The 27,685-nt window shown below is 46.1% G+C and overlaps 1 protein-coding gene across 2 annotated transcripts in view; it reads right to left on the bottom strand.

Moving 5' to 3' along the window:
* RAB11FIP3 (RAB11 family interacting protein 3) overlaps positions 1–27,685 on the bottom strand; it is a 108,713-nt gene that overhangs the window by 22,685 nt on the left and 58,343 nt on the right. For both annotated transcript variants that reach the window (XM_037034515.1, XM_037034516.1), the window contains exons 2-4: positions 16,615–16,708; positions 8,573–8,664; positions 253–464 (exon numbers count right to left, since the gene is read on the bottom strand). In XM_037034515.1, coding sequence (XP_036890410.1) covers positions 253–464; positions 8,573–8,664; positions 16,615–16,708 — 398 coding nt within the window. The remainder of the gene's footprint in view (positions 1–252; positions 465–8,572; positions 8,665–16,614; positions 16,709–27,685) is intronic.

Below are 27,685 nucleotides of genomic sequence, written 5' to 3'. Positions count from 1 at the left end.
TTCCTGTCTCTATAGTGGAAGTAGTTGTGCAGCGTTCATAAGTGCTGTCATCCACTGCCAGCAAGAGGGGCACCTCATGACAGGGAAGGCAGCTGTGACCAGGATATCGCATAGGTCATCTTGCAGGGTCCACACTCTCTCGCATGTCCTGTGAGGATTCTAAGCCACTCTGACACAAACCCCTCCATGAACTCACCCTCCCATGGTACCTTATGCACAATACCAAGGCCTTGCTAGGGGAGGATTACAGACCTGCCTGGGAACAGCAGCAGAGCACCATGGCCAGGCTCCTCCATGGCGTCCAGGCATTCGGAGGGCATGGCCGAGCCACCCGCACTGTCCATGTCCCCTTCAGGCTGCAGCTCAGGATGCACCAGGGTGCTTGTGTCCTCGTCGGTGAAGGTCTCACACTCGCTGTAGGTGCTCTCGGAGCCCATGTACGCACTGTCTGTCACCTCATTGGCCTAGAAAAGAGTGCCAAGAAGTCAGTCCTGGCACCCTGGAAATAATGATGCCCACATGTGGTATTGGTGCAATAAGGCCCAGTATCCCACACAGCACAAGGCTGCTGTGGGAATGGAAATGAACGTGTGGAGGGGGAGCTCTCACATGGGAGAAGTCCCTACTATATTTCTAAGCAAAAACATTAATTCATAACACGATTAAATATTTTTTAATGAAAAAATAGGGCCCTTGCCAGTGTGGCTCAGTTGACTGGAGCATCGTCCTATAGAGTGAAATGTCATGGGTTCAATTCCTAGTCAGGGCAGATGCCTGGCTTGCGTGTTCCATCTCTCTCACGTTGATGTTTCTCTCCCTCTCTCTCTCCCTCCCTTCACCTCTTTCTAAAATCAATAAGCATGTCCTTGGGTGAGGATTAAAAAAAAAAAGAAAAACAGGCATATGTCCAAGTATGCAAATCTACTGGAATAATTTTTAAAGATGGTTATATAAATATACCTAGAAGTGATACAAAGCATCCCAACACATGATAAATCCCAGGAGAACTATCCATTTTGTGGCTTCTAGCAATAGAATTATTTATATCCACAAGCTGGCTGGTGTGGCTCTGTGGGCTGAGTGCTGGCCTGTGAACCAAAAGGTCACCAGTTTGACTCTCAGTCAGGGCACACGCCTGGCTTGCAGGCCAGGTCTGTGCATAGGGCAACTGACTGATGTTTGTCTTGCACATTGATGGTTCTCTATCTTTCTCCCTCTCTTCCCCTCTCTCTAAAGTAAATAAATAAATTCTTTAAAAAAGAGACTCTAAGCCCTGGCTGGTGTAGCTCAGTGGATTGAGCTCGGGCCTGCGAACCAGACGATCACGGTTCAATTCCCAGTCAGGGCACATGCCTGGTTTGCGGGCCGGTTCCCAGCAGGGGACACACCAGAGGCAACCATACACTGATATTTCTCTCTCTCTCTCTCCTTCCCCTCTAAAGATATATAAATTAAATCTTTAAAAAAAGAGAGATTCTAAAATTATTTATATCCAAAGAATTAGCATTCAAAAGTGTAAAAACATGCCTTTTTAATTTAAAAAGTCACCATGGATATCTGTTCTGTATATTCAGGGTATTGCTTTGAAATTCAACTACATGGTTTAACTTCAAAATACTAATTAATTATTTAATCAATTTATTATGCTCACTGGTTAAATGTCTACTTTCCCACTAAACATACCTTTATTTTCACCCATATGGACTCAGCACCCAGCACAGGGGCGGCACACAGCAGGCAGGAAGTATTTGTGGATTGTACAAATGAAATTAAAATTAAAGAACCATTAAGCAGACCATTTTAAATTTATAATCTCAATTTTAATTACAAAGCAATTTCATTGGTTAGGAAACACAGCCAACATGTCATGCTTGCAAGATTCTGAGTTTAACAATTTGCAAACAGGTTAAGATTTCAGAAAGTAGCTGGAGAAATGTGTACTTTGTACTTGGGTTCAGGTATCACGGAGGTGAGCAGTCTGCTCGGATATGCTGTAGTAACAAAAAGTCGAAGTCCTGCCCTGGCTGGTATGGCTCAGTGGACTGAGTGCAGGCCTGAGAACCAAAGGGTCGCCAGTTCAATTCCCAGTCAGGGACATGCCTGGGTTGTAAGCCAGGTCCCCAGAGAGGGGGTACATGAGAGGCAACTACACACTGATGTTTCCCTCCCTCTCTTTCTCCCTCCCTTCTCCTCTCTCTAAAAAATAAATAAGATCTTTTTTAAAAAGTTGAAGTCCTTGGCTACCTTTGGAGGTGGCTAGAAGGCCTCATACAGCTGTGCCCCTGGGGCTCCCTGTACCGTAGAAGAAAGGCGTAGGGCCCTGATCGAGCCAGAGGGAGGCTGGTGATGCTCACGAGAGGCTCAGGTCCACCCTCAGTCTGCTGTCTACCAGCCACGTGACTCCAGACTGGGGTCTCAACAACTCTAAGCCCTGTTGTTTCATTTGTAAAAGGTGGGGCTGTAAATGCTCATCTCACATGGTTGCAATCCATCAAGAGAGACCCAAAAGGCAGGCCCAGAAACAAAGTAAAAGGCTGTGAGGTTCACGTGTCACTGGTGGGTAGAATCCCTACTAGGTGCTTGTAGGGCCAGGATAAAATAGAGAAGAACATGAGATGTACCTACGGAGGTGTTCAATGACATGACTCGTCTTTTTAATGGAAAACCCAATCTCCCTTGGAATCTAAGGCAAGTAAGTTCACTTCCAAATCTGAAATGAAACCAGGAAATCACTTCATGAGGTACTAGAAGTGCCGGTGCTAGGCAGCACAGGCAGAGACGAGCTACCTGAGCCAGGCAGGAAGTACCAGTACATCAGGAGGTGGCTCAAAGGGGAAGCCCAACAAAACAGTCACAAAATCCACAGTCCATTCCTGACATACTCTGAGGTGCGGATGCTGACTGGTGACCCAGATGGCACTGCTCACTCACATGGGATGCTACCTAAGAACTGCCCAAGGGGACCACAAAGACCCCTAGACCCTACCCCAGACTTCTAACACTAATGACAAAGACCGGTCAGCTATTCAATACTCGGCTGAAAACTCCTCCAAGAGCACTGGTCCTTACCTGTAGGACAATCCCGAGGACCTCCCCCACCTCCCCCTCAGTCCTCAGGCCCAGGAAGAAGGCAGGGCCCACACACCATACTCCTCACCGCACAGGACCATCGTGGGCCCCCTAGACATGACTGAGGACCCTCATAATTGTTTTTTTTCCTGTGGGGAACAAAACTTGACTCTTGAATTCAGCTTTTAGAAAGTCAACCAGCCCCGACCAGAACGGCTCAGTTGGTTGGCCATCGTCCCACAAAGTGAAAGGTTGCAAGCTCCTTTCCCAGCCAGGGCACATGCCTGGGTTGCAGGTTCCAACTCCTGCTGGAGTATGTATAAGAGGCAACCTACTGATGTTTTTCTCCCTCCTGTCCCCTTTCTTAAAAAAATAATAAAATCCTTAAAATTAAAAAAAGCCAACCAACCAGCACTTCTAACAGATGCTCGATGTTCCTCTCTGAACAGCATGGACCCCATGCCCTCGATGGCAGCTCAGCATCTGTAAGAGCAAATCAACTCAGCACCAAGCCAGCATTTGTCTCCCGCAAAGGGAGGAAGGTCCAGGCACTTGGACCTGTTCATTTCACCTGCAAAAAATTGCTATCAATCGTGCAGCTGAGGCCGGGGCTGGAGCTGAAACCCTCATGGAACTTGGCCAGGACTGTTCAGGATGGAAGCAGTTCTCCGTTGACACAGGAAAAATAAGGCAGAAGCTTTACAAACCCAAATACTCAAGTCAGGCACTCACTCACTCCATTCTGCCCATCTCTCCACCCTTCAAAAAGATAGAGAGGGGAGACCACTCCTCCACTTTTACCTTCCTTTCTAAAGCAAACCTGTTCTTCCGCACCAAATGAGGGTCTTACACAGATGAAAACTGTTCCCCACTTCACAAAAGGCTTTATGTTTGCACTTAGACCTTAATTAAAATAAGTGGGGTCATGGAAGTCCTGTCCCCAAAGCACAACCATAAACACTCAGACGCCCCGGTGGGGGTGCTGGTAAACAGCCTCTTATCTGGAGCTTCCTATGAAGACCGAGGGCACAGAGAGTGGCCCAAAGGAAACAAGAGACTAAGGGGCTCCAGGAGCAACTGGGACAAAACCCAGGAAGGGCCAAGTGACCAGGAGGAAAGGGAGAGATCATTTCCCAAGTGCTGCCCACCCTGTGCAGCCCCTGAGGGTCAGTTTCTATTGGTGAAGGCTGCCCTGAATAAATGTCAGCCAGCAGGTAGTTTTCCAGGGCAGCTGGGTAAACACCCGTTTTTCAAGAGAGGCAGAAAGTCATCCTAGACCATGGTGCATGCTCGCCCACAGTCTACTAGACACAGCATTAAGAGCAGCTCACACACAGACCCCATTTGTTCAGAGTAGGCACCAGACGGGACCTAGGTTTGCCTGAAAGCCCAAAGTCTATGCCACGAACTATAAAAATGTTTACAAGTTACACGCGTTAAGATGAACTCGCGTGGAAATCTAAGTGCATCTTAGAAAACCTCACTACAAGTTAATGTTACCTTCGCCAATTAACAATCTGCCAACAGACGGACAAGGAAGGCCGTGTACAGAGCCACCAGTGAGGAACACGCGTGGCCAGCCCTGCCTAGGGCCCCCTCTCTACGGGCTGGGGTCCCTCAGGGGGAAATTGCTGGGCACAGTGTGAGCCTGTGTCCCAGCACAACACAGCCTCCTCTTACCCTCAGACGCTCGCCCAGGCAGCTCTGCAGGCTGAGCCTGGCTCCATACACCAGCTCCAGCCAGGGTATGCTCCCAGAGACGGCCTCCCATCGTATCAGATGTTCTAGGGCCTTCCGTCCAGATTCTCAACTGACAAGTTGCACTGGGGTTTCTGCCAAACCTGTGTGTTCACCTGAAGGTACAGCACTGCCAGGAAAAAAGTTTAACCTGCTCCCAGACATGCTCTGTTAAACCTCCTGGTATGGCAGTGGAGGGGGTGGAGAACATGGGGGTAGGGGCGAAGTTCAAGAAGTATCCTTGCTGGCTTTTTAATAAACATATCTCAAAACAAATGGCTTTTGTTCTTGACTCTCTAACCTTTCTGATAAGAGTCTGCATAAAAGACACATTTTCCTGGTATTTTATTAAGGCAGCTCTTTTCTCTGGATGCTGGTAGTGGGAGAAGGAGGGAGGCACAAGAAGGCACGGAGCAGGGACAATTCTTACCAGTTCTGTTTGCACCCACCCCGTGACTTTCCCACCTCCTGCCAGAAATCCTAGTATCACGAGATCACCCCTGCAGGCCTCTAGCTCTCCATCCTCTACCTCACTCAGATTCTCAGACCAGGAGTTTTCTTCTCATTCTCTAAACATCAGCGAAAAACCTTAAGTTACCTCCTCACCTCTTCCCCTTCTAGACACACCACATCAGTGACTTCCTCCTAGGAGTTCTGTTGCAGGCGACAAGCCAAAGGGATGCTCAGGGAAATGCTAGAGCCCCAGGACCCACTGAACAGCCCCAGCAGGAAGAGACCAGAGGCAGCAGCCGGCTAGCAGCTGTCTGCACCAGGCCCCCTGACGGATACTGCCGCATGTCCAGCCTGAAAAATCAGTAAAAGGCTTATTTATCTCTGAAGATCTCCAGCAGAGGGTCTCCACACGTAGTGTTTGGACATAACACACATATTCTCTACTCATATTTTTATTGGACTTTTAATCAGTATACAACATGCTAGCATTTTTTTTTTAAAAAGAGAGCAATCTTTCTGTAAGTTTCACAGTACCTAGTTTCACCCCCCCCCAAATTACATCTAAAAACCTTAAAAAGCAGAAAAAGACATGGAGAAACCCTAAATGCATATTACTAAGCCAAAGAAGCTAGTCAGCAAAGGCTATGTACTCTGTGACTCCAACAATCTGAAAAAGGCAAAACTATGGGGACCATATGAAAGATCAGTGGTTGTGGGGTACTAGTGGGGGGCAGGGACGAGTCATGGGTCACAGAGCACCGTTAGGGCAGTGACACTACTCTGTAAGAGACCACAATGGTGGGTACCTGATATGGTACATTTGCCTAAAACCACAAACTGCACCCCACACCAAGAGTGAACCCTCATGTAAACTGTGAATGCCAGTTAATATTAATCCATCAATATTGGTTCATCGGCTGTAACAAATGTACCACATTAAGGCAAGATGTTCATGATGGGGAAAACCGTTAGTGTGGGGTGCGTGTACTGGAAACTCTCTTTCCTGCCTGCTCCATTTTCTGTAAACTTAAAACTGCTAGAGTATAAATAGTATTAGTTTTTTTAAGTAACAAAGAAACGTAGAAAAAGCATTTCCTCCATCCTAAAAAAAATTAGGATCTAAAAGCCTGAAAAACATTCCTTCAGCATACTCTGCAACATCAGGCTCCCACCATGCCTTCCAAAGGCAAGAGGTAGGGGCTGGCACAACCTTGGGGCCAGGACCACAGAGGTGGGAGGGCCACAGTCAGTGGGCTAAGGGGGATCCACCCACTTAGAGGACAAAATGGGGCCATGGTCACACAGCACCCTGCCTACTCTACCCAGGTATCAGGGGAGGCAGCCCCCCTACAGTGGCTCACTCTCAGACCAAATGGGAACTTCTGAGTACAAAATGTGTTGATGCCTCTTACTATCCTGAACAGTTTCCTGTGTGTGCTATATCAAATTACCATAAACTGGGCAGCTTAAAACAGTAAGAATGTATTCTTTCAGTTCTGGAGGCCAGAAGCCCGAAATCAAAGTGTCAGCAAAGTGTCAAGGCTGAATTCCTCCTTCCTGTCCCTTCCAGCATCTGCAGGCTCCCGGCCTCCCTGGGCTTCTTGCTCCATCACTCCAGCCTCTGCCTTGGTCTTCATATTGCCTTTTCCTCGTGTGTCCCCTCCCTTTCTCTTCTAAGGACACTCCACTCAGCATGATCTATCTGATCTTGAGATCCTTAACTTCATTATATCTGAAAAGACCCCTTCTCCAAATAGAGTCACGTTCATAGGTTCTGAGTTATGTACCTTTTGGAGGACCACCATTCAACCCATTACACACACCTATTCATAAAACATTTTAAAAAACTTGCTGCAGTACCCTAGTAGAAATACGAGGGGAATAAAACAAAAGACACTGATGATAGATTAAGTGTATGCACTGGGAGACGTGGACGCTGCAGTACTACTGGGAAGGCAATTCTGCAGATGCTCCAAACGAAAAAGGAAGGCTCTCCTCCTGACCTAGTGCATTCCTGGAAAATTCCAAGATGCATCAAACCACAGAGTCTTCCTACTCAGGCCGTGTAAGCAGGCTCTTCACAGTTACGGGAGTGGGCAGTTCATCTGAAAGCTGACACGTCAGAGTCACACACACTTGAGGTCCCCCACCTGGCCAAACTTTGCCTTGCAGTCAGTACAAGTCTCAGCCTCCACAAGTCAGGACAGAGCCTGGCCCCGCCCAGTCACACCCAGAACACAGGAGACAAAAGGCGATTGTCTCCTGCCTTTGTGGGGAGTGGTGGTCAGGCCCAGCTGGTATTTTGGGACAAATGTGTGAAGAGCGACCATGCCCAGGTGGTCTGGGGGGGTCCTGTGCTGCCAGAGGTGACAGTCAGGAAGTGAGCCTGCACTATCTGGGGTCACACCAACACCTGGGGCAGCTTCTCAGAGAAGGGACACAGGCACAGAAGGAAAGCAGTGGATCCCATGGTGAGTTAATATGCAGAGGGACTTTCAGAAACTATTCTGTGCAGCCCTCTAAAGGAGCTGAGGCTCAGAAGTCTGCCATGCAGGGCCTTGGGTCCACTGGGTCACAGCCTAACCCTGCTCCCCTCACTGGGCAACAGAGCGCTGAGGGGCTGGAGGTGGCCACCACAGCTTTCCCCAACAGCTCTTCAAGGACTCAGTAATTTCTCATACATTAAAAAAAAATAATTCCAGATCCAGCCATCTCGGCTCTCCCGGCATCTGCCGCCCAACCCCCACAACTAGTGGAACACAAAGCGGTAATCTGTCTTCTGTGGCTGTGTTCACAGACCTTCCCGGAGCCTTGTCAGAGGAAGAAACACCCAACATTACTGGCAACACCATGTAACCACTGCAACCCTGACTTTTTCTGGGGGTGGGGAGGGGTGCAGGAAAGCAAGGCATTAGTCAAAGATCCCTAGCAGACCCAAAAAATGGTTTGGAATTTGATAAAATTAAAATCTCATGATGAGTCCCCTGCTCTATCTAACCTTGCTTGGCAGCCTGAGAGAAGGTGACAGATAGTATCACCAGAGACACCTAACTGCTCAGCCTGTCACCCCACTAACAATGGGCCCAGGGGCATCTCCTGCTAAGGGTCTCCTGTGTATAATATTCACAGTGGACAGCCACGAGCCCCCAGTGCCCACCAACCACAGCACCCCCCACAGTGTACACAGGGCTGCAAAGTGAGCCCTACTCTGCCCTTCCAGCCCAGGGAACCACGAAGCAAAGTGGGACTTCAGAGTGCACAGAGGAGGCGTAATGTCAAATTCCCTCTCAGCTTTCTCATGAAAATCACTTGCCTCAAAAGTAACAAAGTCCTCGAACTCATCAGGGCAGGCCTGCGGCCCCTCGTCCTGGGCAGGTACAATGCTGCACAGCTGGCCATCAGAATCTGCGGGAAAGAAGATCCAGATTCAGCAGGTGATCCAGACCACCTACAGAGGTCAAGGGGGAAACTACGTGAATGGTCAATGGAGCCTGGAACGGTTGTGGAGAAGGCAGGGGGCAGTGAGGTCAGCATAGGAAAGCAGGTTGCTCCCACCAAAACAACACTTCATGCCAGAGTTCCCAGGCAGTGGTGTAGAGGCCTAACGGTAACTATTTCTTCAAGGAGCTGGACATCACTGTAAAAGAGAAGGAGCACAAACCAGCTCTGAGACACTGCTCACGGCTTTAAAAAGTATTAGATGCCAAACTTGACTTTTTGAAAAACTGCACAGGTTGGGGAGGCATAGATATGATGAAACAGTACCAAAATGACAATACCTTGTGCTCAGTGCTGGGCTCATGGGCAGTTTTTATTTTCTTCCTTTTTGATTAAGTTTATCTTCTACAGTAAATGTTTACTTTTATAATGTGAAAAGTTTAAAGAAAAAACAATCTTTCATGATGGACAGGCTAATTCTGACGTGAGCAATAGAAATATCACTTTTCTCAAACACGACCAGTCCCCACAAAGAAAAGGCCTTGGCGCCCTGGCTGGTGTGGTTCTGTGGACTGAGTGCCAGCCTGCGAACCAAAGGCTCACCAGTGGGATTCCCAGTCAGGGCACACGCCTGGGTTGTGGGCCAGGTCTCCAGCTGGGAGTATGCAACAGGTAACAGACTGCCGTATCTCTCACACATCGATGCTTCTCTCCCTCCCTCCCTCCCCTTCTTTCTAAAAATAAATAAATAAGTAATTAAAAAAAAAAAAGGAAGAAAAGGCACTCGCTTCTACAGTGTTCTGGCCATGTTCAGGTATAACACTTTCTAAAGAGCATGCAAATGATGGAGTCATGAATCATGATGTTGCCTCACTACTGTGATGCTGTCATTTCATAAGAGATATTTATCTGGTCTTCATGCCCAGTCCGGACGCAGAGCTCCTAAGGAGTTGTCACTCATCAACAAGCCCCTTTCAACCTCATCTGGGTTTAAACTAATGGAGAATGGGAGCTAGTTAGGGAAACTGACCTGATTAGAGCTGGAACTTTCAGCTCCGCCCCCAACCTCTTTGTAGAGGGAGGGGCTGGAGACTGAGCCAATCACCAATGACCAATGACTAATCATGCCTGTGTAAAGGAACCTCCATAAAAAACTCAAAATGAGGAGGTCTGGAGAGCTTCAGGGTTAACGAACACATCGTATTGGGAGAATTGTGCACCCCAAACTCCATGGGGACAGAAGCCCCCGTGTTGTGGACTCTTCCAGGCCTGCCTATATACCTGTTCACTGTAACCTTCGCAATAAACAGTGATAGAACTAAGGTTTTCCCTGGGTTCTAATAACCATTACAGAAAATTATTGAACCTGAGGAAGGAGTTTTACTAGATAGAAGTGTGGGTAACCTGGGCACCTGCAATGGGGCCTGTGCTAACCCTGGGCAGTTGGTATCAGAAAGAATTAAATTATAAAACACCCAAGTAGGAACCACAGAGAATTAGAGAATTGCTTGGTGAGGAAAACCCACATACTGGGTGACCAGGTGTGAGCAGAAAGCAGATCACATAGTACTTATTTAAAATGTATCAGTCACTTATTCAATATATTTCACCTACTCTAACACAACATCAGTCACTTAGTTATTTAAAAAGAGGAGTAGAATCTTAGAGGGCCAAATGGAAGTCAGCCTCCCTGGACACTCCTGGGGAGAGGGTACTTTGAAATGGCCCTCGCCGGCTTCCTTGGCAGGAGGACATTCTTCTTTGGCAAGTGGACCACTCGGGGAAAGTGCTGCCCCATCCCCCAGCCAGGTTCTGAAGTCACTGTGATAGCCATGGTAATTTATGGGGAAGGAAGAATGAATGTGGAAGGACTCTCACCACAGACCAATAGCTGGACACATGGCTACTCTGTCCAGTTTCTAAAGAGCTCTCCTGATTTAAACAATAAGACTACTTTACCTCAACGTTATGCAAATTCAAGCATTTATGTATTCAGTGATTACAAGGTGCCTAGGTCAACTCAATACTGCTTTGCAGTAGGGATTAAGGCCCTTATCCAAAAACCTCTTATGTGGCTATTGTTTTGTATTGTTTTCCCTGGAAGTGTGGCTAAATACCTACCTGAGTACCTCACACTACCGTGTAAGTGGAAGAGCCCCAGAGCACAGCAGCCTGGATAGATGCAGAGGGTCAATGGCTCCGGCACCTGCGGCCCACCAAGCAGGCCAACAGCCTTGGAATCCCCTGCACTGGAGGTTTGGGGCTTCGGTACGGGTGAACTACAACAGAGCAATGTAAGCTCTTTTTGAAGGGGGAGAAGATGGCTACGGAAAGAAGTTTTTTGTTTCTGGGACAGGAAGTGAAGGAGGATCATTATCCCAGTGCAATTTGGGATCACACACATATTTTGTAAAAAGCTAGACTGTCTTTAGCCTATTTCCCCCTTTTTATAAAAAGATTTTATTTAGTCATTTCTAGAGAAAGGGGAAGGGAGGGAGAAAGAGAGGGAGAGATACAACGATCACACCCCCTCCAACCGGGAACCTGGCCTGTATCAGGCATGTGCCCTGATGGGGAATCGAACCAACAAACTTTCAGTTCACAGGCCAGTGCTCAACCCACTGCGCCACACCAACCTGGGCTATTTTTCTCCTCCTAAGTGTGAATGGCCCTGCTTGCACTTCCAAAATTTGAAACAGAATTTCAAACTCTGAAAACTTTGCCAATCATTGCACACATGCAGACATTTGCTCAGATTCCAGTGGTGGGCATACAATACAGACATCTTGCCTCACGTGGTGAAGAGGAAGATGTGAACACCTAGCTGGTATTTTTATATTCTTAATGGCACTAAACAGGACTCTTCTATCGATTTTCTCTATAAAAACTAAAACAGTGGAAATCTGTAATGTGCATTTATCTCATTCTCCCACAGCCTGGGGGGAGGGAACAAGCTAGAGCAATGGCCTATTTGTAACAATTCCCTCTCTATCTCATTCTATTCCTGAAATAAGGCCTGTGGTTATGACAGTAACAATCTCTTGCACTTTTCCTGCAAACTGGGTCAATACCTCCAGTCACTTGCTATGCCACTTCTGGATGCAGAATAAAAGTCTGACAGACAAGACAGCTGTGTGCAGCTATGATGGCACACTGGAGGGAAGACCCAAACTGAACCTGAGCTGAAATTCAGTTCAAGTGCTCATGCTTTTCACTCTTCCAAATGATATTAATTAACATTTCAAAATCATCTTTGACTTGCTCTTCCCCTAGTTTTATTTTCACTCTCCTTTCCAAACAAAAGCTAAATGATTAAGTCAAATTACAGCCCTGATTCTTGTGCCTCAGTTGGTTGGGCATCACCTTGCAAAGGGAAAGGTCACCGGTTCGATGCCAGGTCAGGGCACATGGCTAGGTTGCGGGCTAGTCCCAAGTTGGGTGTGTGCAAGAGGCAATTGATCCATGTTTCTCTCACACATCAATGCTTCTCTCTCCCTCTCTTTCCCTCTCTAAAAATACATCAATTTTAAAACCTTAAAAAAAAGTCAAATTACCAAAAAATTTGCAAATAACCAAAAAGGTAAAGCCAACCCCATAGCTTTGAGCTGAACCAGCAGTACACTGAGTGCACAGAATGGGGTGTCTCCACCAGCGCTGCCTCCACCAAGCCCACAACAGTTGCAGTCACATGGAGGCCAAGCCACTCACTCCGAGCGATAGCCCTGCCCTTCTGGCACTGAGCCAAGGAGCCAATCAACAGCCCTTCCAAAGGGAGCCTGGGGCTGGGGTTGACCTGTGAGGCCTCTTGATGAAAAGGTCAAGTCCTCCTCCCACAGTGGCCACAGCCCAGCCATGCCCATACCTTCTGATCCTGGTTGCCCAAACCAGCCACACTGACCCCTCTTTGGCTCCCAAATGTGCAGGGCGTGCTCCCCGCAGGCCCCCCACCTACACTCTGTTACCCCTTCCTAGACTTTCTCAAGGAGGCCTCCACTGACCACCTCTCTGGCTTCACCCTCCTCCCAAGCTCCTGTCACTGCTTGTAGCCACACTGCCTCACTGTTGGTGGGTGTCCTCCGTTAGAACACCAGCTCCCAAGGGCAGGGGACGCTGTGCTTCCCAGAGTCTGAGAAGACAGTCCAGAGGGAACGGTCCAGCTCAACGGTGTCCACGCCCACAGGTCCCACTGTGTCCTCCCTTGGCCGCTGACCTCCATCCAGCCTGATTCACACTCTCACCACTAAAGCCTCCCCCCGGAGCACCCACTCAAGGACCCGGCCCCATCTGCTGGCAGGCCAACCCCCTCACCAACCCTGTCCAAGGCCCCCAGCCTCTCTGCCCCATCAACCACACACCCCAGCAGTGGCCTGTCCCCCAGGGTCCAGGGCACACCCCCTCACTTCAGGAGCAGCGGCCTGCTCTGCACAGGCTACACTCAAGACAGGGTGGGGGACCCCATTTACAATGCACCCCACAATGTGGTATCATGTTGAGACCAGGCCTCACCTTCTGAGGATGCTTCTAGTCCAGAACTTGCCATTGAAAAAACAAGCACTGTTTCCTGAAGAATCCATGCTAACTCCAGGACTGGCAGGGGGCAGGGGGGCAGGGGGGCAGGGGGGCAGGGGGTTATTTTAATCAAATCAAAGCAGAAATATTACCAAAAAGAATGAAAAGACAAAGAGACGCAAACAACCCCAGTGGGGCTCAGTGGTGTGTGGGGGCTGGACTTCCCCAAAGTGAACTGATTTGGGGGCTCACAGTAGCAGGGGGCTGCTTCCCCTGCTCTCCCATACAGAAGGAGGTGCAGCTGCAGTGAACTGGATGCCTGGGGGATGGGGACAGACCAGGTGTACCAGGCCAGGTGAGCCAGGAAGAGGTTCAAATGGGAGAGGAGGCTGCAGAGTGCTCTGGGTGGAGACACAGGAGCCCTGGCCAGCTCCTCTCAGGCAGAGACAGAGAACCCAAAACCCCTCCCAGGGCCTTGCCTTGGGCTTGTCTCTGCAACCCCTGGGGAGGACAGAGAGTACCTCAGAGAGAACATCCCAGGCAAAGGCAAGGAAGAGGACGGAGGGCTGGGGAGGGCTGGGGAGACGCCCCGTCTGAGCATCAGGGTAGATGGTTAGCCATTAAGGAAAGCCTGGGACTGAAGGAGACAGGTCATTCTCAGGCAACCACTTGCTCTCACTGGATTGATAAATACCTAAGCACACCTTAAGTCGCTAAACTAGAAGACACATGCAACCTACGACTTGACCACACGGGTCGTCTGAGCCAGCAATCCCTCCTGCTTGACAGATAGAGAACTAGCCTCTGCAGAGGGGGCTCCTCTCCCACACCAGGCAGGTCGATGGCTGGAGAATTTATTACCACGGACTGGGTTGCATCTGCCCGGGTTTCAAGTTTTCTGGAAGCACATGCTGACTTTTAGGACACAAGCCCCCAGGAACTCCTGCAGAGGAGCTTGCTCCATCTCACACTAACTGTGGCCCAAAAGAACCAACCTGTTTGTTGCCTAGAGAGGGCCTCAGAGCCACGTAGATGGCCCCAGCACCGTCTCTCACTGGGTTCCTTCCAGCCCACATGCCCAACTGCCCCTGCTGCTCCCAGCTTGACCCTTGAAAGGAATCTGGGATCCTCAACCACTTGAATCCCAGGAAGCCCAGTCTCAACCCCTGGCTAGAAGATGCAGAGACCACAAGGGTCACGTCCAGGGCCCAGAGCTCCTCATGGTCCCTTTGGTTTTCAGTCCCAGGGAACACACTGATGCCATCACCCCTGTGGGTAAGGTTGTATAGCTTGGCCCCCACCCCCAACCTGTCAGGATGACAGCAGCAGCACCTCCTCTGCTGTTCCCTTCCTCACTGCATGCTCTACACACCCAAGGACCCTGGCTGCGGGCTCACCACGGGGTCTCTAGGCTGTGCCAGTGTTCCCACGTGTGCACTGACTGGGTGGAAGAACAAGCAGTAACACACAGGGCTCTACACACAGAATGCTACCCAAAGCCATCTGGGTGCTTTAGGAAACCCAGGTCAAACATGCCACTGCTGGGGAGGTGACAGACAAGACAGGTGAGACTCTATCAACAACTGCTAATAAGACCTGGGATCCAAGGGCACCCCCCCACCCCCGATTGAGCCACCAGGATGAGAGTAGGTCCTGCTGACACTCTTTATGTCCCTTGTTCTCCATCAAAGTGCAGGAAGGAGGGAAAAGGCCTGTAACTAGTGACTTCCCAATACCGTCACCCCCACACCACCTGGCTGAAGATAGGGAATGAGAAGGAAAGGTCTACTCAGAGCTGCAGAGTTTCACTTGAAGAGGACAGTGTGTGGGCAACTGGTAAGAGAGTGAAATGGTACAACCACTTGGGAGAACACCTGGCAGTTTTGTAAGAAACTAAACTCACGTGCATGTGACCAGTCACCCCACTGCCAAGTACAGGCCCCAATGACACGAAAACCTGTGTCTACATAGACTGGCACACAAATGTCACTAGAAGCTTTATATATAGTCCCACACTGGGAATATCCTAGCGCCAAACTAGTGTCCACCCCTGGGGTACAAGCACACGATGGAGCACTACTCCATAACAGAAAAACAGACTCCTGAGACTTAAAACAACAAGGATAACTCTCAAAAACATCACATTCAGGCAAAAGCCAGAAAAAAGAGCAGATACTGATGATCTTATTTACACGAAGTCCGTGACTTGCAAAACAAATCTATGGTGACAAAAATCAGCAAAGAAGGCACCAGCAGGGCCTTGGCATGTGTGTCTCAGTGGATTGAGTGTTGGCCTGCAAACTGAAAGGTCACCAGTTCAATTCCGACTCAAGGTACATGCCTGGGTTGAGGGCCAGGTGCCCAGTTGGAGGCAAGTGAGAAGCAAGTAATCAATGTTTCTCTCTCTCTCTCCCTCTCCCTTCCCCTCTCTCTAAAAATAAATACAATCTAAAAAAAAAAAAAGAAGGCACCAGTAGGAAGAAAAGATTACTGTAAGGCCATGAGGGTAACTGACTGTGGTAATGCTAATAACTCTTGATAGCGATTTGTACTGCCAGATGTAAGACTTTGTCAAAATTTACACAATGGTACACTTAAGGTTTCACTGTAGGTATATTTTTACTCAAAAAAGACTATAGACAGCCCTGGCTGGTGTGGCTCGGTGGAATGAATGCTGGCCTGTGAACCAAAAGGTCGCCAGTTTGATTCCCAGTCAGGGCACATGCCTGGGTTGCAAGCCTGGTCCCCAGTGGGGGGCACATGAGAGGGAACCACACACTGATGTTTCTCTTCCACTCTTTCTCCTTCCTTCCCTTCTCTAAAAACAAATAAATAAAATCTTTTAAAAAATTTTCCCATTTAAAAAAAAAGAGTGCAAACAAATACTGACTCTAGGTAATGGCTGATACATATGCAGCGGTGTTCAGGCTGAAGTGTATGCAAGTGCACGAATTTGAAGTGCATCCCTTCAGAAAAAAGGAAAACAGTTGTTGGACAGATGGGAAGATGGACAGATAATGCAGATAATAAAACGCTGCCTGCAGAACACATACAACAGATATGATACATGCGGGTGTGCACTATGTGTCTCTTTTGTATGTTTCAAGGGTTCCATTAAAAACTACTTGGGGAAAATGGCAGTAGTTTTCTAACATTACGGAGAAGTAGCTGAGTCAGTCAACTCTGGAAGATAGGGTGTGTGTGAGGAGCAAAAGAATCAGAAACGAGAGAGCTCCCTGAAACCTGGGGCATGTTAGGAGCATCAAAGAGAAAGGAAGAGGTTAAGCTCAACAAAAGGAGTCTGAGGAGTAAGGGTCACTGACCAGGAGTGGCTGAGCAAGAGGCAAGGACAGTGGTGGAGCTGAGGAAGGGGTGAGGCGACGGAAGCACGGAGTGGGGATGACTGACCTCCATTTCTGATCGCCGTGATCCCTCGGCAGAAGTCTTCAAAACTGATCACGCCGAGCCCACTTGGATCCAAGTATTTCGTTAAGTCCTTCACCTGCAATTGCCAAGTGAGAATATGTTACCCAAGCCTTTAAAAATTGGGGGTGTATCAAGCAGTTGACCTTTCACCACATTCAGAGAAGCAGCCTAATTGCAAGGTGCAGTGCTGAAATTAAGAGCCACTGCTTTCTCTGATCCAAAGGCCACCACCAAGCCCTGGCCAGATAGCTCAGTTGGTTAGAGTGTCATACTGGTATTACACGGTTGTGGGTTCGACCACCAGTCAGGGAACACTCACTAATGAAAGCACAAATAAGTGGAACACCAGGGCCAAGATGGAGGCGTAGGTGGAAACACTGTACCTCCTTGCACAGTCAAGTTTATGAACAACAAATATTTAAAAACCAAAATGCAACCAAAACAGAGAGAAAATTAAACTGTACCAAAGTCTGACAACAATGAACCATTCATCCAGACCAACAAACCAGGCAAAGGAACGAGCAGTGAGACAGACTGTGCATCCCAGGGCCCCAGCACTGGGAAATAAAGCCTAAAAGCACTAATTGGAAAACCTTTCTGGGGTCGAGGTGCTGGCAGAGGCTCCCAGGCTCAGAGAGTTCGTTGCAGAGACCCACAAGGTCCTGGAGGGTACACAAGCCCACACACCCAGGAACTAGCACCAGAAGGGCTCAATTTGCTTATGGGAAGCCACAGAGGGGACAGAAATCTGAGAGATAGTGGAGCAAAGCACCATTTTTTCCCTCTCTGACCCTGCCCCCACATATAGCATCACAACCCAGTGACATGGGCTGCTCCGCCCTGGTGGACACCTAAGGCTCTGCCCTGCATACATAATAAGCGCAAACAGACCAAAACATTATGGCTCAAACAGAAGAACAAATCAAAGCCCCAGAGCCAGTACTTCTAAGCCACCAAAAGATAACCAACCTATTGGATGCACAGTTTAAAACACTGGTGATCAGGATGCTCATGGAACTGGTTGATTTTAGTCACAAATTAGAGGAACAAATGAAGGCTAAACTAACTGAAAGGAAGAGAAATGCACAGCAAACCAATAGTGATGGAAAGGAAACTGGGAGTCAAATCAAGGGAGTGGACCAGAAGGAAGAACGAAACATCCAACTAGAAAAGAATGAAGAAACAAGAATTCAAAAAATGAGGAGAGGCTTAGGAACCTCCAGGACATCTTTAAACATTCCAACATCCGAATTATAGCGGTACCGGAGGGGAAAAGAAACAGCCACAAGAGGAAAACTTATTTGAACAAATAATAAAGGAGAACTCACCCAGTCTGGCAAAGGAAATAGACTTCCAGGAAGTCCAGGAAGCTCAGAGAGTCCCAAAGGAGGTGGAACCAAGAAGGAACACACCAAGGACCATCATAATTACATTAGCCAAGATTAAAATGAAGGAGAGAATTCTAGAAGCAGCAAGAGATAAGGGGACAGTCACCTACAAAGGAGTTCCCATCAGACTGTCAGCTGATTTTTCAAAAGAGACCTTACAGGCAAGAAGAGGCTGGAAAGTATTCCAAGTCATGAAATCCAAAGACCTACAGCCAAGATTGCTCTATCCAGCAAAGCTTTCATTTAGAATGGAAGGACAGATAAAGTGCTTCTCAGATAAGGTCAAATCCAAGGAGTTCATCATTACCAAGCCTTATTATATGAAATGCTAAAGGGACTTATATAAGAAAAAGAAGATGAAAAATATGAACAGTGAAAGGACAGCAAACACACAGCTATTAACAACCACACCTAAAACAAAAGCAAACCAAGAGGACAGCTAGATCAGGAGCGGAACCATGGAAATGAAGAACACACGGAGGGTTAGCAACACGGGAGTGGGAGGAGGAGAAGGGGGGAGAAGGCACAGAGAATAAGTAGCATAGACGGTAGGTAGAAAATCGATGGGGGGAGGGCAAGAATAGTACGGGAAATATAGAAGCTAAAGAACTTGAAACATGTAAGGGAGGAGAATGGTGGGGGAGGGGTATGCAGGGTGGAGGGGAATGAAGGGGGGAATAGAACAAATGTAATGGTATAATCAATAAAATATATTTAAAAAAAGAAAAAGATGATTAAAACTATGAATAGTAAAATGACAACAAACTCAGTTATTAACAACTGAACCTAAAAACAAAAACAAACTAAGCAAGCAACTAGAACAGGAACAGAATCACAGAAACGGAGATCACACGGAGGGTTATCAGTGGGAAAGGGAGGGGGGATGATGGAGGAAAAGGTACAGGGAATAAGAAGCATAAATGGTAGGTACAAAACAGACAGGGGATGGTTAAGAACAGTATGGGAAATGGAGAAGCGAAAGAACTTATTAGTACAATCCATGGACATGAACTAAGGTCGGAGAATGCTAGTGGGAGGGGGCAGTACAGGGTGGAGGAGAAATACAGGGCAGAGGAAAGTAAAGGAGAGAAAAATTATGGGACAACCATAATAGCATAATCAATAAAATATATTTTTAAAAAACCCTGCTCTCAAAAGTTATCAGCCATGTTTCCTGAGTGGAAAGACCATCTGTGTTGACATTTTAGATATTACTCCAGCCGGTATCCGGACCACTACACATAGCATTGATCTACCTCCCCATTCCAACAGCTGTGCAGACTCCTTAGGAAAAACAAGTTAAGCAAGTAGACCTAAAAATCATAAAAAGTAGGACAATTCACACATGAATGTTATAGAGAACAAAACTCTTCAAAAAGAAGATACATTTATGCTTCCAAGTATAAACTGGATTTCATCAACATTCGAAAGTTTTGCACTTCAAAAGACAACATTAGTAAAACTAAAAGACACAGACTAAGAGAAAAATAAAGATTTAAAGTTATTTTATCAAATAAAATATACAAATGGCTTATAAGCACACAAAAAGATGCTAAAGGTCATGAGTCCTGCCCTGCCCAGTGTGGCTCAGTTAGTTGGGCATCGGTTTGATTCCCAGTCAGGGTACGTGCCTGGGCTGCAGGTTCAGTCCCCAGCCAGGGTGCACACAAGAGGCAACTGATAGATGGTGTTCCTCTCCCTCTCTTTTTCCCTCCCTGTCCTCACTCTAAAAATAAACAAATAAAATCTAAAAAAAAAAAAAAACCCAACAAAGATCGTGAGATATTAAGGAAATGCAAATTAAAACTGAGCTATCACTCACTAGAAGAGCCATAATCAGAGGTACTGACAGTAACAAGGGTCAGCAAGAACGTGGGAAAACTGGAAGCTCACACATTGCTAAGAGGGATGTAAAATGGTCTGGCCAATTTGGAAAATCATTTGGCAGTTTCTTAAAAAGTTACACATAAGCTTACCACACAGCAGAGCATCTCCATTCTTAGGTATCCACCCAAGAGGAAAAATACATTCAAAAAAGATGTATGTGCAAATATTTAGAGCTAGGCAGCATTACTCATAATAGGAAAAGAGCAAAAGCAATCCAAATGTCCAACAACGGAGGGATGGATAAATAAGATGTGACCTGTGCATTCAATAGACTATTATTTAGCCATGAAAAGGAAGGAAATACTGATACATACTACAACATGAATGAACCTCAAAAACATTCAGCTAAGTAAAAAAGCCAGACACAGCCCTGGCTGGTGTGGCTCAGTGGATTGAGGGCCCCACTGCAAGCCAAAAGGTCACTGGTTCCATTCCCCATCAGGGCACATGCCTGGGTTGTGGGCCAGGTTCCCAGTAGGGGGCGTACGAGAGGCAGCTGATAGATGTATTTCTCCCTCCCTTCCCCTCTCTCTAAAAATAAAAAGTAAAATCTGTTAAAATATAAATCAATTAAGAGATAAAATGGATTCAAGAGAAAAATTACAAATAACGAAGGCAAAGATATATTAGGATGGCTAACAGAAGTCCCTGAGAAAAAAATCAAAACAAAGGACTCATGGACATGGACAACAGTGTGGTTGGTGACTGTGGCGAAGGGGGAAAAGGGTACAACACGGATAAGTGGTAATGGAAAAAATATAATAAATAAGTGAATAATAAAAAAATTTTAAAAACTGTATTTAGAAAACTTCCCTAAAAAAAATTAACTACATATTGAAAGACTATGAAAGGTACCTAAGAATATCAACTCCTAAACCCCAAATACCTACTCCAAGACTTAATCTGGTAAAATTTTTGAACTTTATTTTTTAAAATTTTATTTATTTATTTTTAGATGGGATGGGAGAAAAAGAGGGAGAGAAACATCAATGTGTGGTTGCCTCTTGCGTGCCCCCTAGTGGAGACCTGGCAAGCAACACAGGCATATGCCCTGACTGGGAATCCAACTGGCAACCCTTTGGTTCACAGGCTAGTGCTCAAAATCTACTGAGCCACACCAGCCAGGGCTGGTCTTTAAAGGAATAAAAAAATCCTTTGAATAGCTATGTGAAAAATCAAGTGACTTTATAAAAGAAAATTAGATCATCATTATACTTCTCAGCAGCAACACAGGAATATTCTAATTCCATCTTCCAAGTGTTGTTGAGAACTGGGATCCTCTCCTCACTATGAGATATCACTCATGATGTATTAAAAGCAAAATAAAAACTAATTTATGCAATTAACAGTGAGCACCTGTAGCAGCTAGGTCATAGTATTTAAATTCCACTTTCATTAAAAGGAGTCAGGACCCTTGTAGAAATGCCAGGATATAGCAAGTTGAGCCTGGCATAAATTGTCATACCTGGAAGCAAAGCAGTTATCAAAGACTGTATTAGGTCACATCAAAGAACTCAGGAGCCAACCTAAACAGGATTTCACAGACAAAAAGTGAGACAATATAAACACTGATGAAAATGAAAAATACAACAGACTGAAACACCTCACATTTCAATCAATGAAAGCAAAATTACAGCGAAAAATAACTACTCATTGGAGGATGCTAGTGAACCAACTTATCATTGTAAAAATTAATAAAGGGAAAGAACCAAGCAGTTATCCTGCCTTTGCTATATACACTGTTACTCAGGTTAAGCAATAGTACTCATGCGGGGAAGTGCCTCTTCAAGGAGAGATCCAGCCAATAACAGAAGAAGGCATGATGGGATTAGAATGTCACCATCCTGCATTCTTTGATGAAGTAATGGACATGATCAATGACCCAAGTGTGTCCTGAGGGAAGTATGTGACACCACCTAAATCAAAACTGAATCCTACTACCAATTTACAGGAAATACAATGATTAAAGCAACACGTTTCAACGATATCACAGGGATGTAGTCAGCAAAAGCCAAAGCAGAAGAACCTGGAAAGAAACAGGTAAGTGAGCTGCTATTTTCAAAAAGAAGAAAAAAGGACACGGAGGGCAGTAAACCTTCTTTAAGGGACTTAGAAGACAATCAACCTATTACCTCCATGTAAGGACTTTTTGGGATCCAAATAAATTGTCTTTTAAAAGTCATATTTTAGGCCTGGCTGGTGTAGCTCAGTGGATTGAGCGCGGGCCTGCGAACCACATAATCGTGGTTCGATTCCCAGTCAGGGCACATGCCTGGGTTGCAGGCCAGTTCCCAGCAGGGGATGCACGACAGGCAACCATACATTGATATTTCCCTCCTTCTCTCCTTTCCTTCCTCTCTAAAGACAAATAAAAAAAATCTTTAAAAAAAAAGTCATATTTACAAGATAGTTAGAAATGTGAATAGTGATCCTGGATATTGAATACTGACTGAATATTAGATATTAAGGACCTGTTGTTGATTTAAGCACATTGCTTCCCCCCCTCAGCTGAAGACATATTTTATTCATTTTTGAGAAAGAGGAAGGGGAGGAGGAAGAGAGAGAGAAACACTGACTGGTTGCTTCCTATAAGTACCCTGACAGGGCACTGAACCCACATACTTTTTGGTGCACAGGACGACGCTCCAACCAACTGAGCAACCTGCCCTGGGCAGCACATTGCTTTTCTAATATACTAACTGAAATATTTAGAGATAGTTTAAAAACCTGGGGCTAAGGTGCGTTTATGGATACACACATGTAACCAAATGGCCATGACGGAGAGCCACTGAGGCTGGGATACTGGGGAAGCATTACACTACTCTCTCTATTTTTGTATATAGTAGAACTTTTCCATAATGAAAACTTTAAAGAGAAAGGAAAGATAAAGAGGAAAAGACAAAAAGAGCAAGGAATAGCAAGAAAGCAGGTGGAAGAGAGTGGGGAGGGAGAGGGAAAAAAGATGAGGCGGTTGGCCAGGGAGAGGTAACCATGAAAGGAGGGAAGGACCACACGGGAAACCAAGAAAGGTAGAAGGGTTTCAGCTCATGGTCCCTCAGGGGTAGGGTGCAGGAAGGGTGTTTCAAAGGGGGAGAAGCAGAGCTAAGACTGCGACGGGCATGAGGCCTGGCTGAGGCCAAACCCATATCCACACCACCCACAATGTTCCTCCCGGCCTCCTCAGCACTAGGCAGGCTGGCAGATGCTGTAATATTCAGCCCTTTCAGCATCATTTGTTGATGCCATGGAACATAAAGCCAGGCGGAAACTGGACCAGCTCAAGCTAACTCACCCCAACAGTCCAGGATTCTTGAGCTAGAGACAGTATCTCCCTTTTCTCCCTCCACAATGGGAAGAGATGACAGCTACCATCCCTCCATCTCAAGGTCCTGGGTGTTTGAGACACTGGGCTCGAAGGTCCCCGCATCAGCTGATTTCTTCAAATAGATGACTCGCAAAGACCTCTTTAACTCACAAAAGCCTTCATTCCTAAAGCATGTGATATCTAGTGAGAATCTTGCTGGGTATTTAACCTGGACTCCATACTTAAGCTGTCCTTCAGATTTCTAAGAATTGACAGTGAAGTTGCTAACTGAACCCAAAGTACCAAACCATTCATTCTAAAACATTAACCCAATACTTTATAAGTAAATAATTAAGTGAAGAGGCTCTTTTATAGGTTACCATGTTAGAATGATCCAAGATGAATGAAAGTATACATTTTTTAGAAATATACTTTATGTTTTCTTTGGAGAATAAATCAACAATGATTTGGTGATGGTTCAAATGATCCAAGCCCCAAGTTATCCATTCACAAGCTTTCACAAAAAAAAACAAGTAATACTGTGGGCCCTGGCTGGTTAGCTAAGTTGGTTAAAGTGTCGTTCCAATACTCCAAGGTTTGTGGTTTGATCCCCAGTCAGGGTACATACAAGAATCAACCAATGTAAGTGGAACAACAAATTGATGTTTCTATCTCTCAAATAAATAAATAAAATTAAAAACAAACAAACAAACAAAAAACAATAGGATTAAAATATAAGAACCTGCCTTTTCTTGGAAAATTAGCAGAACCTGGAAACCAAGCCAAGAGCAGTCAAAGGAAGCCAACACTCTGACCCACAAATGGACGCAGCAAGTTACAGGGACACCAGGGGAGAGGAACCCACCCTGCAACCAGCTGCCAAAGGACAGGGCTGGTTCCTGCAGGATGATTCTAATATGAGAAATTTACCAACAAATTGTATTGTTTCTGCTACAGATGTGAAGACAATTTAGAGAAGACAGCAGAACAAGCTCTGTAACTACAGTTAACTCCAACTATAGAAGCACAACTCACAGAAATCACAATGAAAACACTGCACTTCACAGGGATAAACTATCCCCATTTCTGAACCTTGTTGTGACAACCACACTTGAATTATAACATTTTCAACAAAGCTTATCCTATCTGAAGCCATGGTGATACTATTAAACACCTCAACCTACCTAACATTTACAGAATGTTCCAGCCGATGAAAGCATACACACATTCCTATCAAGCAAGTGCTTGTGGAATATTTACCAACACAGCCTATATTCTGGACCATAAAACAAGTTTAAATAGATTTAAAAGGATTCAAGTCAATATTAGCCATTAGGGAAATACAAATTAAAACAAGAAGGTACCTACACATCTGTTTGGATTGCTAAAATTAAAAAGATGGGCCCTGGCTGGTGTGGCTCAGTGGACTCAGCACTGGACTGCGAACCAAAGAAAGGGTTGCCAGTTGGACTCCCAGTCAGGGCACATGCCTGGTTCGCAGGCCAGGTCCCCTGTGGGGACACATAAGAAGCAACCACACATTGATGTTTCTCTCCCTCTCTTTCTCCCTTCCTTCCCCTCTGGGGCGGGGGGCAGGGGGGGGGACAATTCCCTGTCCCTCAACTTAAGAACGCATAAACAAACTGTGGTATTCCAAAAGACTTTTTTTAAAAAGCAGCAGTGATGGTACTAATAAGCAAAATGTTCTTAGGGACTCCCTTAGCTATTCATAAACTTCACACCAGATTTGCAGGTGGGGAAGAGAAGCAACTCTCAAAAGCTTAATTATAGATCTTGTCTAAATGTCCATGCTAAGGCTGTATTTGCTTGCCTAACTCATGGCACTTGCACTTTTTAAATTAAAACAATTTTTTCAATTGCAGTTTACATTCAGTTTTATTTGGTATTACTTTCAGGTGCACAGCATAGTGGTTACACAATCATGTACTTTACAAAGTGTTCCCAATGCTTCCAGTACTCACTGGCACGATACACAGTTATTACCATTATTGACTCTATTTCCTTTGCTGCACTTTACATCCCTATGAATGTTTTAAACTACCAATCTGTACTTCTCAATCCTTCACCTTTTTTATCCTGTCTTCCAATGTCCCTCCCCCCGCGCCGATCTTCAGTTTGTTTCCTGTATCTATGCATCTGTTTTCTTTGTTCGTTTATATTGTCCTTCAGATTCCATATATAAGTGAAACATATAGTATTTGTTTTGCTATGACTGACTTACTTCACTTAGCATAATACCCTCTAGGTCCATCCATGCTGTCACAAATGTAAGATTTTATTCTTTTGCCCGGGCTGGTGTGCCTCAGTGGACTGAGCATCAGTCTGTGAACCAGGTCTCCGGTTCGATTCCCAGTTAGGCACATACCTGGGTCTTTGGATTTCATGACTTGGAATACTTCTTTCCAGCCCCTTCTTGCCTGGAAGGTCTCTTTTGAAAAATCAGCTGACAGTCTGATGGGCACTCCTTTGTAGGTGACTGTCCCCTTATCTCTTGTTGCTTCTAGGATTCTCTCCATTTTAATCTTGGCTAATGTAATTGTGATGGTCCTTGGTGTGTTCCTTCTTGGGTCCACCTTTTTGGGGACTCTCTGAGCTTCCTGGACTTCCTGGAAGTCTATTTCCTTTGCCAGACTGGGTGAGTTCTCCTTTATTATTTGTTCAAATAAGTTTTCCACTAGTGGCTGTTTCTTTTCCCCCTTCTGGTACCCCTATAATTCGGATGTTGGAATGTTTAAAGATGTCCTGGAGGTTCCTAAGCCTCTCCTCATGTTTTGAATTCTTGTTTCTTCATTCTTTTCTGTTTGGTTGTTTTTTCTTCCTTCTGGTCCACTCCCTTGATTTGAGTCCCAGTTTCCTTTCCATCACTATTGGTTCTCTGTGCATTTTGCTTTATTTCACTTAGTGTAGCCTTCATATGTTCCTCTAATTTGTGACTAAAATCAACCAGTTCTGTGAGCATCCTGATCACCAGTGTTTTGAACTGTGCATCCAATAGGTTGGTTATCTTTTGGTGGCTTAGAAGTACTAGCTCTGGGGCTTTGATTTGTTTTTCTGTTTGAGCCATAATGTTTTGGTCTGTTTGCACTTGATATGAGGGGTGGAGCCTTGGCTGTACACCAGGGCGGGGCGATCCAGTTGCTGGGTTGTGATGCTATATGTGGGGGCGGGGTCAGAGAGGGGCCAAGGCGTTTTTTTTCTGCTCTCTCTTGGATTTCGGTGCCCTCTGCTGCTTCCCACAAGCAAACTGGGCCCCCCTGGTGCTGGCTCCCGGGTGTGTGGGCCTGTGCACTCTCCAGGACCCTGTGGGTCTCTCCAACGAACTCTTTGTGAGCCTGGGAGCTTCTCCCAGCACCTCGACCCCGAGAATTTTTCCAATTGGTGCTTTTAGGCTTTAATTCCCGTCACTGGGGCCCTAGCCTGCACAGTCTGTCTCACTGCTCGTTCCTTCGCCTGGTTTATCTGAGCATGAATGTGTGACCATGGTCACCCAGTCACCTTACACCACCACTGGGTCCGCCCGTTGCTACCCCACACCTGGGATATGCCCACAGCTGCCTGTGCCCCTGGGTCAGTCAGGTCCTGCTGCTTTTTCCTGCACGACCCTGGTCCACCAGCCGCTGACTCTGCCACTCTTACCAGTCTGGCTGAATGGTTCATTATCAGACTTCGGTATAGTTCAATTTTCCTTGTTTTGGTTGTGTTTTTGTTACTAAAACTTTGTTGTCTTTAAACTTGGTTGTGCGAGGAGGCACAGTGTTTCCACCTACCCCTCCATCTTGGCCGGAAGTATTATTAATATTTTTGATGATTTTTTTCCAGTTCTTCTTAAAGAAGATCTTTGAACATTTCTTGTAGTACTGGTTTGGTGGTAATGAACACCTTTAACTAAACTCCTTTAATTTTTTCTTATCTGGGAAGCTCTTTATCTGTCCTTCTATCCTAAATGATAGCTTTGCTGGGTCCAGTAATCTTGATGGAAGATTTTCCTCACTCTGAATATGTCTTGCCACTCCCTTCTGGCCTGCAAAGTTTCTGTTGAGGAATTAGATGATAGTCTCATGGATGCTCCTTTTTTTGTTTTTTAAGGATTTTTTTAAAAATATATTTTATTGATTATACCATTACAGTTGTTCTATTCCCCCCCTTCAATTCCTTCCACCCACACCCTCCCTCCCCCACCATTCTGCCCCCCCTTAGTTTATAACCACGTGTCTCAAGTTCTTTGGATTCTATATTTCCCCCACTAGTCTCACCCTCCCCCTATCTATTTTCTACCTACCATCTATGCTATTTTCTGTGCCTTCTCCCCCCTTCTCCCCCTCCCACCCCCGTTTCTAACCCTCCATGTGTTCTTCATTTCTATGGTTCCACTCCTGATCTAGCTGTCCTCTTGGTTTGCTTTTGTTTTAGGTGTGGTTGTTAATAGCTGTGTGTTTGCTGTCCTTTCACTGTT

Source organism: Sturnira hondurensis, unplaced genomic scaffold (genome assembly GCF_014824575.4).
Source record: "Sturnira hondurensis isolate 20B ecotype Veracruz unplaced genomic scaffold, ASM1482457v3 Scaffold0022179, whole genome shotgun sequence".
Taxonomy (NCBI): Eukaryota; Metazoa; Chordata; class Mammalia; order Chiroptera; family Phyllostomidae; genus Sturnira; species Sturnira hondurensis.
This window is presented reverse-complemented; position numbering and strand designations above follow the sequence as displayed.